Here is a 19,311-nt window from a genome sequence, read left to right on the forward strand (position 1 = left end):
CTGTAATGCTACCCTAATGTAACCTATCCTATCCTAACTTATCCTATTTTAAAACCTAACCTAACCACACAAACACAGAGCCGCTTAACATTTAGGATAAAAAAAAGGACAAGTAATTAAGAAAATTGTCTGTGTCAAAATCTTTATTATATTTTCTCAGTCTGGTGCGGCCAAGTCTTACAATAATAATTTATTTTGAATAAAAACATCAAATTATATTATAAATAATATTAGTTAGAGGCAACACATGTGTTATGAGAGTCTGTCTTGTTCTCAACACTGGAAACATTTATTTTGAGTTGAGTGGCAGGAATGCAAGTCTTCCAGTACAGTCGGGGACAAAAGTTAGCTCTCCGTCGTAAAATTGGGTCACGTGAATGGGTCTCCGAACTGACTTATGTTGTGTCTCATTTGGGGTCGATGCTGCTTTATCTTGAACGGTGGAAAACTTTTGACCCCGACTGTACATAATGACTCATTTGTATCTAAGGAGAGTAAATGTGCATGTTTCCATATCACACATTATTATTAACTAAAGGTTTATGCAGTGTTTATAATTACCGGTAACAAAGATACTGTACAGTACAGTATATCATTTAAATAAACTCAGAATACAGGATACTACAGTACTATCAGTTTAGTAATGATAAGTGTGTGTGTGTTGATGTACAGTACCGTACAAGGTATCTGTTGGTGTTCCAGCATATGTGACCTGAGTGATCCGGTGGTGTCAGGCAAGACACGTACAGTACAGCCGTAATTGTTTGGAAACTTATGGCCTGAAATTAAGTAAAGATGTTTCATTGTTGTTCATTACATTAGTGGAGAGTTGTGTGTATATTAAGCTTTAGTCCCAGTGGTGAGCTTCTCCAGGCAGGACCAGCCTATACTCTATGAGAACTTGATGAGTTTAGTCTTATTACTTTTATTGGGTGACTGGCTTTTGTTCAGAGACTTGGTAATTATTAACAACGGGTTTTTTAGAGCACTTGATGACTGCATATGAGATGAGAACCACAAGAGTAAACACTGCCAGAGCACCCATGACGCCGCTGATGATTAACATACCTTTAATTGGGAAAATATAATCATCCTTCTGTTGTTCCCTCACAAAATTAGTTCTCCCCTCAAACTCATTCTCAGTTTGTTTAGGAGTTGATCCTGAGATGTGCTTGGGAACCTTAAACACTTCCTTTGGCGGCCTGTGTCTCTCCTTGTGTTGTCTGTGTACATCTAGATGAGGATTTTGGTGGTCTGGTCTCCTTATTGGCTTGTGGTACTTGGGCACTGTTTCACCGTCTGTCTCTCGGGGTAATTCTATAACTGTTAAGTTTTCAATGGAAGCCTTGGTTGTTTTGCCCATGGGTGGGAGAGTCAGGCTATCTCTTCCACGCCCTTTGGCTTCAGGAGACGTTGTAGACAGCGATTTCTCCTCTGGCGTTGTTGGTGGCGGTACGGCCCTTAACGTGGTCTTGGAGGATGGAGGTTGTGGTGAAGCAGACACAGTTGAGAGAGGGTGTAGAGGCTTCACAGTCAGTGCACGTGGTGTCTCTGTTGAAGTGAGAGCTACTGTTGATTTGTTTATCCATATTGGTACTTGAGTTGGGCTAGGAAACTGTGTTCCATTTTCATTCTTGCTGCTGTCCACTGGCAGTATTGCTGTAGTGTACACAAGATTGGGGTCAGCCTCTTCTTGTCCCTTGCGTCCTCTCTGTCTCTTCTTCTTGTCTCTGTTTTTTCTTCTTCTGTCTCTTTGTTCTTTCTTTCTTTTTCTTTTTCGTTTTCGTTCTTCATCGTCATTTTCAGTTTGTTTGAGCCCTTCGTCGTTCAGCTCCTCCTCGGGACCTGCAGGCAGTTGAGAGTGTGAGTTATAAGGCACAAAAGAGTTTACAGTGTTATGACCACCACCATTATCAGGAGACGACTCATTAAATTTAGTCGACTGTATTAGGGAGGTCTCACTGCTCTTTGTTAACAGGTAAGATTTATTTCCTAAGACAGAGACATTATAAACCTCATCAGTAAATGAGAGATCAGAGACAGATTTCTCATCTGACTCTGGCCAGGGTGTGGTGGCTGGTGGAGGTGTGGTAGAAATATCCGGTTTATCGAGGAACAGTAATATGTCTTGTTCGGTTGCTCTGTTCTCCACGAAATCAAGAAGTTTTCGAAAAGGGATGCCTTTCCTCTTTAAAAGCAACAGCAAGTCATCTATTTTTGATAGATTTGCTAACTTCACAATTTCCTGGATACTGAGAGGTCTGCGTGAACTTGTGGTCGTGATAAAAGCATTGTGATTTGTCCTGAATGATTGTGTGTTGTGGATTCCTTGGTCCCTAGGTTGAAATTCATTACTATTTGGGTAGTCTAGTGAGCCATAGCCTTCATGATAAGATTCAGGTGTTATTTGATGAGCAGGGGGAAGAATACGACCTGGAAACTGACGAGATGTGGACTCTCTGCCATGGACTCTTGTTGTGGTCTCTTCTGGGACGCTGTCGTGTGTAATGCGAGGACCAGGCTGGTACTCACGAGCTGGAAATCCAAACTGACGTTGACGAGGATAATATCGATCAAATCTAGCTCTGACGCCCGACTCCTGTGGATACTCACGATCTAAGATATGGGAAGCGTCGCCCCCAGTTGCCCACGAGGCCGAGTGATCTGTCTCGTCGAATGTTGAAAATGTTTGGCCAGTTATTCCTCCTTGACTGTTGCGTGGTGAATACCTGTCAACGAGCACATGATATACTGTAATTATAAATATGCCTTCTTTCTCAAGTACAATTTATTTCATGACTAGATTACTGATGTGTTTTACATATTAGAGAACACGCATTAATCATAACCAGAACATAACTAGACATGATCGACTAACTTTACTTGTATGAATTGGTTCTAATTATGGATGATCTACAGTACGTACTTTCTTCAATTGATTCTAAAGCTCAAACATAGACAGTTAGTATAATGGTTGTTAGTGATACTTTTCCATTTGTTTATATTACTTTATATTCTTATAATACTGTACAGTGTCAGATTCAGGTGGGGGTTTTGGGGCCTCCATGTAGATGTTTATTGAACCCTTTGAGGATGACTCAAGTTATCATACTCAAGGTGGTTAAGTCATCGTACTCAAAAGATGTAAACTACATCTGGACAACATGACATCATTTACCTTAGTGAAAATAGCTGGAAGACCTTATTGTAAAGACACAGTTTATGATGACTACTTACTCATCTTGGAGGTGCGTGAGGTCTTCTGTTATGTCGTGGCCGAAAGTGTCTGGGCGACCTTGGGAGATGCGTGGACTGTGATTCATTGTGTCCCATCCAGCATTGTGTGTCTCCCCTGATCCTCCTTCCTCTGCTGTTATGTCCTTGTGTGCCAGCCCACCACCTCCTTCCTCTGGGCTCATGGGAACTAGTGCATAATCATCCTCCATTGGCTCAAAGACCCTTCTGCTGGTTGGAAGTCTTTTATGAGTTGGGTATCTTGGTCTGTGACTGTCCCAGGATGATGACGTAGATGGAAGTGGCCGTATCCCGTGTAGCCTCGAGGCGGGGACATCGTTGGTAGCAGGTCCAGGGACTATGTGCTGTTGATCTAAGAGAGAATATGTGGGCCTTGCTTCAGCCCTTGAGCCTGAAGCAGCAGTTGCCAGGGGAGCTGTGGGCGGACGGTCGGGTGTTATCTGCTGGGTGTTGGGACGGGGAGGATCTTGTGGGTGGTTAATGCCGGAAGGTGAGAGGCTGGCCACGACTGGGGGACTGTTACTATCACCGTGTTTGCCCCGTACTGTTATTTCCACAGCATCATGTCCATTTTTACTCCTGCAACACACATAACCTTAGTATGGCACTTTATAAAGAAAATAATAATAATTAATTGATGTTTAGGCATTCTGACCAAGTACAGTATAGACCACAAAGCCATCAGATGCTTATTGTTAGTGAGATCCAGGAAGTGACTGTTCTCTGACTGTATATATGCAACACTGATAGAAAAATGACTGTTACTTCTGTCAGGTGATAAATGTATGACAACAAGACGTCTTTGTCCACAGTAAACACAAATGTCGAAGAATTGATTAAACTATTTAAGACAAGAAAGAATTGATTTAAAATAACTATTACAATTGTAAGTGATAAATTTATCTGTGCAAAGACTCGACTCTGATGTACAGTGACTACTAGTATGGCTTCAGAATGAACTGATGCTCAACTATATACAAACATATGGTACTATTTAATGAACCCAATGTTTAGTGTTGATGATTTTCTTGGTTTTGCAAATAGTTGATCAATTTAACTTTTATTTGATGTCAAGACCTGAGTGTGGACGGATGATGTGTAAAGGTGAGTGTGAGAGCAATATGTGTCTTACCTGTCAGGAGGTCGTAGAGATGTTACTGTGGGAGGCGTTAGTGCGGCTCTCTCTGGGCGCAACTTAGTAGTGCTGGTCTGTAAGGTGATTACACTTGATAGTTCAGTGGTGATAGTTAGTCACAAATACACGTGAAGAAGCCACAAATTCAGAAAATTGTCAGGACAAAATATACATATGCATACTTAGGACACATACTGTCCATCATGTACAAATATACACAGGCATTCATATCTCTCACACATTTTACGTGTATACAAAGTTGACATACACACGTAAACACAGGGCAGTGGTTCTCAGAGATAGTGTAAGTTTATCAGCTCTTAACTGAGGTTACAAGACAACTTATTTACGACTAGTTAACCGGCGTTGCTTGGGTGTGTGTTTGATGCCATCACTTACATAACTACACCAAATTTCAGCTCTTTTATGTTATAATGGAGTGATGGGTCAAAATAACACAGACAGACAGATACATATATACTGTAGACAGTAAACACACACACACCTACATATACACGCACATACAGACATATACTGTACATCATACATACATACACATACTGTATACAGCACACACACATACATATACACATACATACATACATACATACACACACACACATACAGTACTCTCACACACAGCTACACATATACAGTACACAAACACACACACTCATAGCTATACACACAATTATCTCTCTCTCACACACACACAAGAGGAAGGCTGGCATATAGTGAGGGACAGGGCGGGTCTTTCAACAGCTTCAAGTGTGACTTTCCTCCTTACAACATGACGCAAGTGGCTCAATTTCCCGGGGATCTTGTAAGCTGAACCACGACACACACACACACACACACACACACACAATACGTTTATAACAAGTAACAAAGACTCCGTATGTTGTTGTTGTTAGACAAGCAGTGATAAAACAAGTCTATGCCTACGTTAAATTAGTTGCCATGTGCTCACACGATAGTTATCCACATACAGAATTTGTCAACATAACATTTGTTTATATAGGACAATATCTGTGATCCAATTCAATAGCTCAGACATTCATACAGGCTATGAATATCTTTATTTGGTCCTCAAATCCCATTATCCAACCCTAAAACACTGCCTGGGTGAGATTGAATGCCTTTATCGAACCCTGAATGCCATATAACTAAGTCTGGGTTATGGTCAATACACACGTCACTCTTATAGGGGATGAGTTAGTCCCAACACACGCGGAGGAAGAGTCGTTCTGTACCAGGTATTTGATCTCTCACAGCTGTTTGATATCGACAAACACAGGAGAGTTAGGAAGGTATAAAACCGCCCTAGGACTCGGCGTTGGTGTGAATCCATTTGCACCAGTTGTAGCCGGGCGAGTAGTGTGGCTACAAGTGTCAACAGTAATGGTTAGTGGCTGTAGTATTAGTAGAGCTGTAGTAATATTAGTAGTAGTGAGCTGTAGTAATAGTAGTGGACAGTCGTAATAATAGTGAACTGTAGTAATAATAGTAGTAGTAGTGAGCTGTAGAAATAGCAATATTAGTAGTGAACTGTAGTAGTAGTACTACTGAGATGTAGTAATAGTAGTAGTAGAGGAGGTAATGTGGTAGTGACGGAGTACAACTTGAGGTGGGTGGTCTTACTGTGAGTGGTGGTGGTTGGTGGTGAGGGTGGGCACACGTCACCGCCTGCACCATCACCATCACCAGCAGGATACAGGGCCCTCGCGCCAGTAAGGGGCCCCTTATTAACGGCTCCTGGACGCCCACCCCGGACATCCCCCGCCACTTCATCACTGATAAAGTCCTCCTGAGCGCGCTTCACTTCCTTGTGCGTGGTGCTGTTCCGCCTCCTTTACTGACACAACATTAACACACACTTTCCTTAAGAGGAATTATATACCAACTATCGTCCTTATAAGGGATTTGTCTACCAGTACAGTACTATTTATCCCTCATGTAGAGTTAAGCAGACACGTGAGGAGGGTAAAAGGTTCAACACAACACAGTGTTCTCCTCAGTCACGGTGAAGTGTGTACTTGTGAGTACAGTACTGTGTAAGGCATTGTTTACAGTTGCCGCCAAGGAACGTTACACTCCAGATAGTGAACACAGCCACACACTCACCATCTTGTTTCTTTATCCTCCACTTCCTCTTATCGTTCCCAACTCAATTTTGTCTTTTTATTTATGGTAAACTTAGAGTCGGTATAGTTGGTGAGGACGAGTGTGTGTGTGGGGAGGGGGTAGAGTTCTTCAAGTTACTTTTGTTGGGTCACAGATGGTTCCTTGGTCACACGGGGTTGAGGGAGAGGATCACTGGACCTCATCTACCGGTGAGGTTGGGTGGTGTCCCGTTCTGAAACATTGTGATACTTGGGTTAGTGAGTCAACACGAGAGAGAACATTAATCTCCCCTCGTCTTTGCTCGCCTGAGGGGGGTTGGGTTACGTTAGAGTTAAAATGGTAAATCATCAGGTGAAATAAGCCGAGTTGCGTAATTTTCTCGTAAAATTAGTTAATAGGGTAGGCGATAAACATAATATATTAAACAAGATTTATATTATCTTTAAAGTAAATAATTCCATGATAATACCAGATAATCTTCATAACATATTGAAGCCAATTTACATGACGCAATGGCATAACTCACCCTTACGCCAAGACGCAATAAAGTTTCCCCTAAAACCAGGAGTATCAAACCATCGTCTTCACTTCAGGATCTGGCCCCGTATGTTTACTTTGGTGGATAAGGCAAGGCAAGGCAAGGCAAGGCACCCCTGTCTTGTACATTAAGCTACCCGTCTCCAGAAAGTAAACAAACCCTGTGTACCCGTGTGATGATGACCACTCCCCTACATGATGATGATGACCACTCCCCTACATGATGATGATGACCACTCCCCTACATGATGATGATGACCACTCCCCTACATGATGATGATGACCTTTGAAGAGATATTGACCCCAAACTGTTATGGGGTTTATTATTATTGTGTAGCTTGGGCCATAATAATAGTACGTTACGTTAATAAGATAGGCATTAAAGGCCAGGTTATAGTGTTAGGGTTTCCTCCTCCCTCACCTCTACCTCTCACCTTCCTCCTCCACCCCTCACCTCTCACCTCCCTCACCCCTCTTCCTCTCTCCTCCCTCTTTCCTCACCACTCTACCTGTCCCTCTTCCCTCCTTCCTTCTACCCCCCCCCCTCTACCTCTCACCACCCACCTTACGTTAGGTGTACCCCGGAGTCCCACTTATACTTAAGATAAACTTGATGTTATACACTTAGTCTCCTTCCCGTGTGGTAGTGTAGTGGGTCTGTGTTGTGTAGTGGATCTGTGTTGTGTAGTGGTGGTAGTGTAGTGGATCTGTGTTGTGTAGTGGTGGTAGTGTAGTGGATCTGTGTTGTGTAGTGGTAGTGCTGGTAATAGTGGCTTATATTAGCTTGATGCTGGTAGTGGTAGTAGTAGTGGTGGTGGTGGTAGACCAGTAACCGTGTGGTGGCAGTAGGCGTGTAGCGGTGTGAGGATACTACGTGTTTTAGCTGGAGAGGGGGAGAGTGAGGGAAGCTATAGTCCCTCTTACCCCTCGACCCACCTCCTCCCCCCCCCCCCCTGGCGGCGCGTGTGAAAGGTGAGGGAGGCAGTAACCCAACACGTCTCCTCTAGTAAAAATATTTGCTCTTTTCCGGCAGTTGTGAACGCCCGGCTGCTGATTCTGAAAAGTTTGGTATATTAATTTTCTCCCTAAGTGAAGTTACGGTCTGAGCGCTGTTTTGACGCCATTTTCAGTGAGTATAATAATAATAATAATGATAATTAACGGTTTATTGAAAAATTTCTGCAGCCCGAAGGCTGAAAATGTACATTGGACATAAATGACTTATTACATATATTGGTGGTTAAACAAAAGCCTTCATTAGAGAAAGGTGAAGGAACATACAGTGAACATATGTCGTGTCGTGTGTGAGAGATGTTCTGATGCGTAGTCACGTCTTCACTTATTGTTTGAGAGGATAATTGAATGAACGAATCTTTAAGAATTGGTATTTGTGTCGTAACTTAAGTGAAGCGGTTAGATACGTTCTTACGCCACCAGTTAAGGGGAAATTTTAACGTAAGAATCTTTGAGAATCTAACTTGATCTTGTAACTTTAAGTGAGGCGGTTAGATACGTTCTTTCATCATCAAGAACAGACAAGAAAAAATACATTGAAGGCGTGACTGTCAACGGGCACGACTCTACGCCACTACTGTAGGTAAACAGAAAGGTCCCCTCTGCCACTAAGTCACTACTGGGAGCGCTGTCGGCTGCCCTTGGTCCATGTGTTTACCTGCACTGTTTAGGTACATGATGAACCAGAAGAATGTGTTGAGAGAAAGAGTACAGTACTTTGATCTCTTCACTGTTGCTTTAACCTTGTGCTTGGCTGACACTCACACACGGGGACAGACATTCAGACACCAGAAAATAAGCCTATCAATTGAAACATAAAGACCTTGTTTAACCTACTGATGGGACAAGAGGTTTACTCCCCCTCCTCCCCTCCCCTCTCTCCCCCCTCCCGTTTCCCCTTCACCCCCTTTCCTCTACCCTTATCCCTCACCTCCCCCTCCACCGCCTCCACCATCCCCTCCTCCACCATCTCCCCATCCTCCCCCCCCCCGTACAGTCAACAAAGAACTAACTGTTAATGCATCGTTAAGACCCCCCCCTTCAACAGTGACGTCACCGCTGACTCCTAACTCGTGAGATACTGAGACAGACTGACAAACTAACAGAGACAGTCTATCAGAGAAACAGTCTAGCAGAGAGACAGTCTGACAGAGAGACAGAGAGACAGTCAAATAAAGAAACAATAAAACAAAACAAAATGGTAGTTTCCCTCATCTGTATATTAAAGTCTCTCATTGATCATAAGTGTGTCTCATTGATCATAAGTGTGTCTCATTGATCATAAGTGTGTCTCATTGATCATAAGTGTGTCTCATTGATCATAAGTGTGTCTCATTGATCATAAGTGTGTCTCATTGATCATAAGTGTGTCTCATTGATCTTAAGTGTGTCTCATTGATCATAAGTGTGTCTCATTGATCATAAGTGTGTCTCATTGATCATAAGTGTGTCTCATTGATCATAAGTGTGTCTCATTGATCATAAGTGTGTCTCATTGATCATAAGTGTGTCTCATTGATCATAAGTGTGTCTCATTGATCATAAGTGTGTCTCATTGATCATAAGTGTGTCTCATTGATCAAGTGTGTCTCATTGATCTTAAGTGTGTCTCATTGATCATAAGTGTGTCTCATTGATCATAAGTGTGTCTCATTGATCATAAGTGTGTCTCATTGATCATAAGTGTGTCTCATTGATCATAAGTGTGTCTCATTGATCATAAGTGTGTCTCATTGATCATAAGTGTCTCATTGATCATAAGTGTGTCTCATTGATCATAAGTGTGTCTCATTGATCATAATTGATCATAAGTGTGTCTCATTGATCATAAGTGTGTCTCATTGATCATAAGTGTGTCTCATTGATCTTAAGTGTGTCATTGATCATAAGTGTGTCTCATTGATCTTAAGTGTGTCTCATTGATCATAAGTGTGTCTCATTGATCATAAGTGTGTCTCATTGATCATTAGTGTGTCTCATTGATCTTAAGTGTGTCTCATTGATCATAAGTGTGTCTCATTGATCATAAGTGTGTCTCATTGATCTTAAGCGTGTCTCATTGATCATAAGTGTGTCTCATTGATCATAAGTGTGTCTTTGCTTATACTAACTGTCGCTTGTCATTATAAACACTATTCAGTGATCATGACCCACAATATCAGGTCACTAGAGAAGGTCAGTGTGTGGTAACTCAGGTTTGTTTACATAGAGTCGTTGATCAGATGTAAACAAGGCAGAGACGTGAGCTTCACCTAGATTTTAAGGTAGGGGTGAGGTTAGGTTAGGTTAGGTTAGGTTAGGTTAGGTTAGGTTAGGTGAGGTGAGGTGAGGTTAGGTGAGGTGAAGTGGGCTTGTTAGGTTATGAGAAGCACTTGTGGCATTTATCTTTAACTAGATAAAGGTAGATGGTGTCCTATTGTGTTGACTGTTTTATGGTTCTACTTTGTCTACTGATTGACGGTAGATGAGGTGGTGAGTGAGGGAGGGAGGTGAGGGAGGGAGGGAGGGAGGTGAGGGAGGGAGGGAGGTGAGGGAGAAGAGAAAAATAATATCGTGTGTCTGTGTGTGTGTACATAATTTTTAATCCTTCGTTATGTAATGATCGGTAGAAACACACCTACACCAACAACTAACAACAATAACAACAACGAACAGAGTCAGTAGGGAAAGTCAGGCTAATCTTACAGCCAGTTAATGACTTGTGACAGAAACCAGCCTCTCTCTCACAACCACCACCTTGTGTAGAACAGTTACACCCTTGTTGCACTATCTTACTTCCTCCCTCCTCTCCCCCTCTCCCCCTCTCTCTCCCTCTCTCTCCCTCTCCCTGAATCAATGTACAATTTCATAATGATTGAACTAAGTATTCATCTATCTATACTTACCCGCTAACACGTGTAAAGTGGTCAGAGGGGAGGCTAAGGTGAGAGGGAGGCTGAGGTGAGGGGAGAGACAGAGGAAGTGAGGGGGTGAGAGGGAAGGTCTTGGGTTACGTAAGCTTGAAGAGGAGCCTTGTCCTGTCACACACACACACACACAGTCTTAGTGCAGTTTTAACACCGTTTTGGTTATGTTATGTTGATCAGGAACTGCGATTCGGTGCCGTTATATTTGTGTGGAATTTCTCTTCCTGTCCTTGTATGTGTACCTGTATGTATGGGTGGTCATAATACTCGTGTATGATGAGTAACAAATGACACCAGAGAGAGGGGGTGGGGAGGGAAGAGTTTATACGTGAGTGATGCTGTGTGTAACGACTGACTGACTGGCTCACCAACAGACCCGCCACTGTCTTGAGTCAGTCTTTCCGCTCTTGCAGCCTTACATACCCCAACCACACTCTTATCTACAGTACTAACTACACTATTCCCCCTTACCCAAACCACTATATACCAACGTACTATATTAACTTCTTTTTTTTTTCGTAATATATGGTATAAAATTAAGCTGGAGCTTTTGAGGATGCATCTTTTGAGTTAAATTAAAGAGCTGCAAGAGGGCAGTATATGCAGTGTTGCCGTTTTGGTCGTCACTGAATTAACAAAAGCAGGATACATACTGTAGGTACGTGAAAGAAAGGCCTTTGTTTTGCAGTTCATAAATGCCTCTCTTGTGTTCCTATTTATGCTGTAACTGATCCTCTTGCTCCAATGGCAGCCGCGTAATTATTGATGACGCAAGTGTGGTGAAACTGACGGTGGTAGATTCCGGATTCTGAGCGTTATTTTTCCGGACGTAACTAATAATATACTAATGCATTTGGGGGCTCCATCTTGCGGCTCTTTAGGTCACCAAGTATATAGGTCATCTGGCAGGTTGTCACCGTAATGGACGTTGAAGTAAAGTGAAGATTAACTCGCCGACTAAAGGTGGGTCTTCATAATCGAGTTTACTGGCGAATAAAACCAAAGTTGCTCATCAAGAGTGAGGTGCTTCCCTGCCTGGAGTACTGTCACCCCGTCTGGTCCTTGAGATATGCTAGGGACTGTCAGTTGATTGAAAATATCCAAAGGAGGGCCACCAGATTAGAGCGCCTGCAACTGCTTAGGTTAGACTGAAGGCGGACGAGGGGTGACTTAATAGTAATTTATAAACATAACTCAGTCTAGATTATATTTTTTTAGATTGCCCACGAGGGGGCTAGTTTATTGGGCACCCCCTTACATCCTGTGCAAGGTGAAGCGCAGAAGCGTTTACAGTGCGCCTCGGGGAAGCATGCGGAGTTCATGCTTGCCTTTATGACTCATGCATTAAGGGCGTAAAAGCCTGAAGGGTCATGGGTTTTGTCAGCAAGTTATTCATAAAGTGACAGAATGACGAGTGTGTGGGGGGAAAATTCCCGGTACAATTTATCTGTTTATGGCAAAGTGTGGCAGGTCCCTATTAATGTCAAGTGCCAATGTACTAGGCGTGGCGAAGTACAGTGGGGGTGAAGGTGATATGGTGTGGCGGGACAGGTACCTGGTGCTGGCAGAAGTCCGCCGCCACCCTAGGGGTCACAACTTAAGGTTGATGAGTTACAAGGCTAGAAAATTTTCAGAACTTTTTCGGGGTGACAATTGTGAACTGTTGTAATAATGTACCATATACAGTAGTTGTGACGGCACCGAGTGTGGCGCAGGTACCAGTACACGCCCAGTACATTACTTGCCAACAGTGCGTAATAGACATGAGGATAAAGTAATAATAATAGAGAATCGTATGGTAATTTCGTTCTATCACTGACCATTAATTTCCAGCCTTACACACTACAACCATCCATTGGTCAAGGTGGTGAGAAAAAGTTATTTATTGACCTTGTACTGTATTGCACTGTAGTATGTAATGCTCTTAAGTCTGCCCTGTGTACACACAACATGATAGGCTACATGAAAATATTCCTTCAGATAACATTATTGGAATAGACGTTCTCGGTTTAGGGATAACTTAAGAGTTTTATCAATTTAGTGCCTTTGGAGGTTGGATTTCTCAAGGTTCGTAAAATAAATTTGTTGTCGTATTTATATTATGTTAGAATACTAACTTTTTTCTGACTTTAGTTACAGACGGCTCTTTGAGTTCTCAGCGATTCATACGTCAAAAATGTCCTCTTAGATGGTAATGCAAGAAGACATTAGTGACTTAATTAAGCTTGGACATAACTGTAACAACCAAAAATGACTCGGTAAATGCACTGAAAGTAAGTAGCTTTTCTATCACTAATTATAGGAAACAAACATCTGATCCATAAATAATTAAGACACTCACTGGTTGGGAAGAGACGCGAGCCGTGATGTTTGCCCTGTCGTGGTTGAGAGTCGACTGAGGAGAGAGGGTCAGGGCAGGGGGGAGTGCCTGGAGTGAGTGCCGACAGTAAGAGGGAGAGGTTGACTGTGTACAGTAGCTCAGTGACCCGCTACTGAAGCCTCGTCGTCATCTCGCTATAGTACAGTTCTTCTTCCTCCAATCTTAATAGTTAAGTGAGATCCTGGCCTAATAGGCTGGTACCCATAATGTCTCACCAATAATCTCATACTTGTACATTATAATTACCAACACCAATCTGATATTTGCTAATGGTTGTATACTGTACCTGCATGAGTGTACATTGTATACCTGCATTATGTGTACACTTTACCGGCATCGTGTGTACACTACTGCATTGTGTGTACACTATACCTGCATCGTGTGTACACTATACCTGCATTGCGTGTACATTATATACTTTTAATTTTATCCTCCTCGCCACTATTGGCTCGTTAGCCACTTGGGCGGTTGATCACATCTCTGTTATGCATTGTTGGCAAGTACTGGGCATGCACCGGCTCCTGAATGTACCTGAACCCGCTCCAGTGTTGGTCAAGTCTGGTCTTGAAAGAGTTGGTGGGGCATGATGTCACGAAAAAATAATGTGTTTTTGTTCTTTATTTCTTTCAAGGTTTTAAATGTTTATGACCCCTTGTTCTGAGGCTTGGATACTCGAGATAACACAGTACAAGAATCATCTTTGTGTTGCACCTTTTCTTGGAAGTAGAGTTTCCACGCCTGTATTGTATACAGTAATCCAGACCGGGAAGTATGAGAGACTTTGGGGGAACGTTTTCTATCTTTGTATGTGGAGCTACGACTTATAATTCCTAACATAAGTTCAGTTGTTTTTTGTTTTTTTCACTACTACCTTCACTGATTGGTCCAGCCTAACACCTAGATGCCTGTACTGTACTGTAATTATTGTCATCAGCCGTCTCCAAGAAAGTGTTTGGTGTGGTTGACTAGGTATGTGGTTGAGTGGTGAGGTTGGCTGGGTGTTTGGTGAGGTTGTCCGAGTGTTTGGTTGAGGTTAACACATGATAGTTAAAATCACCACACATTTGACCATTTTATTAGACATCTTTGCTTTAGTACGATACAATAGTTGGAGTAATGCAATACTCTAATACAATATCCAATACAATTAGTACATTAAAATTACTACAACAGTATTAAACAACACAGCTATGATAATCCCTTCATAATACAGTAAATCACTCTACAGGAACCTATACTCTACATAACTACACATTATATCGACTAAAGTAAATACTGTATTTGTGTTTATGTTTATTACTGACTCAAATATTATTGTTCAAATATACTGTACTGTGTACTGTACAGGTATTGTCTCTCTCTCAATGCACAAACTGGCCCTTTAAGCTCTATATGTTTACTGATGCATCACCTCCAAGTCAATCTATATACTTCACTGGATGTCTCATAGTTGATACAGTACACCATAGTTAAACAAAGATGACAAGATAAATTAACACCAGAGGAAGGAGTTGGTGCAATGTTCATGTCCGGAAAGATAAAAGTCGACATAGTGGTGTTGGGTTTCCATACGTGAGTATTTAATGGTGTTTTTATTCTTGTGTTATAATTTCTCTGTCGTTTTCACTGATTTCTTATGATTTCCTCAGCTTAAAAAAGACAAAAAGATAAGAAGATAAATATTTTGTATGGTGCACCACTCTGTACATGAACTACAGTACAGTACATGTGAAATATTACACCTTAGAGACTAATAATACAGTAACTCTGCCTTACAGCCTATATTATAACTTGCTCTAACTCACTATGTAACACTATAAAACCAAGTCAACCTGTTTAAATCACAGTGGATTTAGAGCAGTCATATATTTGTTCATATACTATCTATGTGCTTCAGCTAAGATACAATAAGTGACTAGTTATATATTTACTAAACACAAAATCTAAGAAAACATACAGTATATAATTTATTGTTCACTTGACAATTGTAAGATAACAAGGGATAAAGTTTGTCATATGCTGTATGTGATGGTCTCAAACAGGGTACCACAGTAGTCAAAACACACAAACATGTTTACAATATATCATTCAAGATGGGTTGAGTGCCACAGTACTGTATATAAAAGAGAATGGAAGTTATATATTTTGTCATTGTTGAAGTTTTGTGATAAAAGTTGTGAGTTTTAAGTTCAATACCAAACAGGATGCTATTACTGTACACTAAGAAAGGTACATCATGTTGACTGTCTCCTTGGGTTCCGCTTTTGTATTTACATATTCTTTCATTCATTTGATCTATGTCTTTTCGTGCACAAGCAAGTGCTTCTTAAGACCATGTTTCTGTTCAAAGTGTTCCCCACAGTGATGACAACCAAATTTCTTGATGCCACCGTGCTTGAGTGAGTGATCCTTGAGGATGCTCTTATGGGAGAACAACTCTCCACACCCAAACTTCTTCACATCACTGTGTCCCAGTAGGTGTGTCTTCAGACGACCCTTGTGAGAAAAATGTTTCCCACATTCACCGCAGACAAAGATTTTGACGTCACTGTGTACGTGCACGTGGTCGTTGAGGTTACTCTTGTGTGAAAAGAGTTTCCCGCACTCATCACATTTAAAGTTTTTGATGCCAGTGTGCACGAGCAAATGCTTTTTGAGAGTGCTGTTTTGGGTGAAATGTTTCCCGCATTGATCACATCTGAATTTCTTTATACCACTGTGCAGGAGTAAGTGATCCTTAAGATTATTCTTATGTAAAAAATATTTCCCACACTCTTCACATTTAAACTTTTTAACACCGGTGTGCACAAGTAAATGTGTCCTTAGGGTACTCCTCTGTGAGAACTGTTTCCCACATGCACTACATTTAAACTTTTTTATACCGCTGTGTACAACTAAATGATCATTGAGGGTATTCTTACGTGAGAAATGTCTCCCACATTCACCACATTTGAACATTTTTACACCACTGTGAACAAGCAGGTGTTCCTTGAGAGTACTCTTACGTGAGAAATGTTTCCCACATTCATTACATTCAAATTTCTTGACACCAGTGTGCATGACCAGATGATCCTTAAGAGTACTCTTATGAGAAAAATGTTTCCCACATTCATCACATTCAAATTTCTTGATACCAGTGTGCACAAGATAATGATCAGTTAGAGTACTCTTATGTGTAAATGTTTTCCCACATTCTTCGCATTTAAATTTTTTTATGCCACTGTGCACAAGGAAATGTCTTTCAAGTTTACATTTCTGAGAGAACAACTTCCCACACTCTTCACACTTGTATTTTTTGACACTCCTGTGCACAAGTAGATGTCTCCGCAGACTGAGCTTCTTGTAGAACAGTTTACCACATTCCTCACAAAAGAACTTTTCTTCTTCACTTGACATCGTGAGTTTCTACCTGATGTTTCATTTGGCCTTGAATGTGAAGTCACCAGTGTCTGAAACATTGTCATAGTATTAATCTTACAAATAAATTAATAACTTTAGATCAAGTGACAGTACAGTACATTACCGGCTTTAGTAAAAATATGATACAATTATCTAGTGTTTAATCATAGTTAATCTGGGATATTGGTCTAATATTTTGTGGGTACTGTACTGTATGGGGAATTTATACAGTATAGCAGTAAGTTCTAACAGTTTCAATATTATCTCTAATATTCACATCACAGTCTGGAATGAATTTTGCTGTGTGTTGATATCAAGGTAGTGTAGTGTATGGACGTGCACCACCAACAGAAAAAAAGTATCTGCATAATATATGTTGTCAGGGATATGAAGAAGGGATAATTAACAAGGTGCATTAATTTAGATGTTTCTTTAATATTCACAGCTGGAAAAAATTAAGTATGCAGTGTTTGATAGAACTTGTGAAACTGGGCAGTGCAAAGGGAACATTACTGAAAATGTTTCTTCACTAAAACCTAAGAGTATATGTTCATTGCCTATACCCCTTCAGTGAGAGTGACTTGTAAGATCATTGGTCATGACAGTTCAGCAACAAGATGACACAAACCAGCTCTTCTCCCAGTCACTTCATATACACCTGAAGAATCTCCAAATATTATAACTTTTTCCTCATCCATTAGTTATAAATTGTAATTTTTTTTTTATTTGGACTTTCCTTGGTTAGGTTAGGTTAGGTTTTCAAGTGTTTGTTTGGTGTTTTTTTGTGTGTGAATAAACTCCACACTCCCTCATCTTCAAAGCCCTGACCACTTTGTGAGACATCATTATCGTTGGTAGTGTTAAAGGGACCGTATCATTAAATAAGCATCAGTGCCCATAAATAATGTTCAGATTTGCTAAAATCACAACAATACAGAAAGAAAACACCTTTTAAGTAATAATAAAATAATTAGGCCACAAAACAAATCTTTATCCTGCAAGGTTAGTGGAAGGTTTAAGTCCCTAGATATAAAAAGTAGGTCCTTAAGTTTTATGAAGTACAATTTTGATACAGTGCTTGTATGATGAACCTAACAAGTCCAATACCAAAGTCAGCAGTTACCACAAGGTCTTTCTCTTTAGGGGTCCGGACAAAACCCCCTTGGGTTAGGTTAGGTTTGTTCAGGGGGGTTTTGTCTTACACTCTTCTCTTTACCATATGAGCTTCATCTTACTCCACAAATACTGTATACTGTAATTATAGTAATACTTTCTCTTTTCCAAGGCGTCACTTGTCAGTCAGTGTAAATACTTGATCAATTCATCCTCTTTGTCTTGTTGTTCTTTACCTTTAAGCAGTTGTCATCCTATTTACTTTTGTTCTCTTCAGTAAACAATATATTCTGCAGCTCTTGAAGACTATTATAGTAAAAGTCTTTGTGGCGTCAATCTTCATTTTTATTGTCCCGTGTTGACACTTACGTTTTCTTTCATCAGCCTGATATAGATTTTTAACTGAATTTTGTGTTTTTTAAAGCTATACATTATATTATTCTTTATCACAATAGTTTGACACAGTGGTTCAGGCCATCTTATTGTTTGTTATTGTTTATCTTTTTTTATTAGTCAATAACACTAGTGACACATGCGAAGGTATACATACTACATGTACAGTTTATGACTCTGTTAAAGATATTTCAGGTCATTAGATGTAATTTATCATAATAAATGAGCCATTAACTCTGTTTATTTACATTAACAAGTCCACTGCGCATCCCGTCAGTCATTCGTCAGCGGCAGACATTGTTACAGTGATGCCAATTTAGCTGTTTTCCCACTAAATCGAGGTTTGGCTTTCAATCTAGCTGGAGGAAAATGGATCTAGCGACTAGCGGGATGAGATATTTGGATAGCGATTTTCTAGCGGGATGGCAGGGCAAATCAGAGAACTGCCGGCAATAATACGAATAGAGAATAACTGATTGTAACTATACGCAGGAATTGTACCGCTCTGCTTGCCGTTTCCTTGTTCCCTCCCCGGTGAGAGGTCTACCGTTCCCGTATCTTTTTTTTTTACTTTTTTTTTCTTTTATCCTCCCCCCCTGAGATGCTTATACACCTCAACTAGGTCCCCCCTTGCCCGACTGTAGTATAAGCTAGGCAAGTTCAGGCGCTCCAATCTCTCAGGGTAGCTGAGGTGCCGAAGTGCAGGCACCAGTCTGGTGGCCCTCCTTTGAACATTTTCAACCAACTGACAGTCCCTAGCATACCTCGGGGACCAGATGGGGTGACAGTACTCCAGATGGGGAAGCACTTCACTCCTGAAGATCGTCACGAGGGACGGACCGTCTAGATATCTGAACGACCTTCTTATAAGACCCAATAATTTATTTGCCTGATTTACCTTCTTCTCGCAATGGCCCGAGAACTTCAGCTCATTGTCAACATACACACCTAGGTCCTTCTCACACACAGTCTCAACTAGTGCATTTTCTTCATCCCGTTGGGACATATGGTACGCCTCCTTACCGTTGGTACGCCCCAGGTGCATCCTCTTACAC

At 41.1% G+C, this 19,311-nt stretch overlaps 3 protein-coding genes across 6 annotated transcripts in view; 1 reads left to right on the top strand and 2 right to left on the bottom strand.

Moving 5' to 3' along the window:
• Positions 1–125: 125 nt before the first annotated feature.
• On the bottom strand, positions 126–13,448 carry LOC121879705. Of its 3 annotated transcripts, none has more exons than XM_042386448.1 (6): positions 13,313–13,447; positions 6,032–6,746; positions 4,388–4,464; positions 3,238–3,834; positions 2,614–2,729; positions 126–1,845 (listed from the first exon to the last, which is right to left on the bottom strand). In XM_042386448.1, exons 2-6 carry the CDS (start codon positions 6,179–6,181, stop codon positions 926–928), a joined length of 1,860 nt encoding a protein of 619 aa, XP_042242382.1. In that variant the 5' UTR covers positions 6,182–6,746; positions 13,313–13,447; the 3' UTR covers positions 126–925. The 3 variants fall into 3 exon arrangements, with proteins under 3 accessions (XP_042242382.1, XP_042242381.1, XP_042242380.1); XM_042386447.1 differs by having other exon boundaries at positions 2,434–2,729; XM_042386446.1 differs by having other exon boundaries at positions 126–2,729; positions 13,313–13,448.
• LOC121879703 (nuclear receptor coactivator 6-like) overlaps positions 5,703–19,311 on the top strand; it is a 135,287-nt gene continuing 121,678 nt past the window's right edge. The window contains exon 1 of one of the 2 annotated variants that reach the window (XM_042386444.1): positions 5,703–5,794. The gene's annotated coding sequence lies outside the window, so the exon portion shown is untranslated. Of the gene's footprint in view, positions 5,795–13,425; positions 13,520–19,311 lie in introns of those variants that run through there. The other variant, XM_042386443.1, reaches the window with a different exon arrangement.
• LOC121879707 (gastrula zinc finger protein XlCGF8.2DB-like) lies at positions 14,411–18,650 on the bottom strand. Its single transcript, XM_042386453.1, has 2 exons — positions 18,100–18,650; positions 14,411–16,800 (listed from the first exon to the last, which is right to left on the bottom strand). Exon 2 carries the CDS (start codon positions 16,745–16,747, stop codon positions 15,647–15,649), a length of 1,101 nt encoding a protein of 366 aa, XP_042242387.1. The 5' UTR covers positions 16,748–16,800; positions 18,100–18,650; the 3' UTR covers positions 14,411–15,646.

Source organism: Homarus americanus, unplaced genomic scaffold (assembly GCF_018991925.1).
Source record: "Homarus americanus isolate GMGI-L3 unplaced genomic scaffold, GMGI_Hamer_2.0 scaffold42643, whole genome shotgun sequence".
Lineage (NCBI taxonomy): Eukaryota > Metazoa > Arthropoda > Malacostraca > Decapoda > Nephropidae > Homarus > Homarus americanus.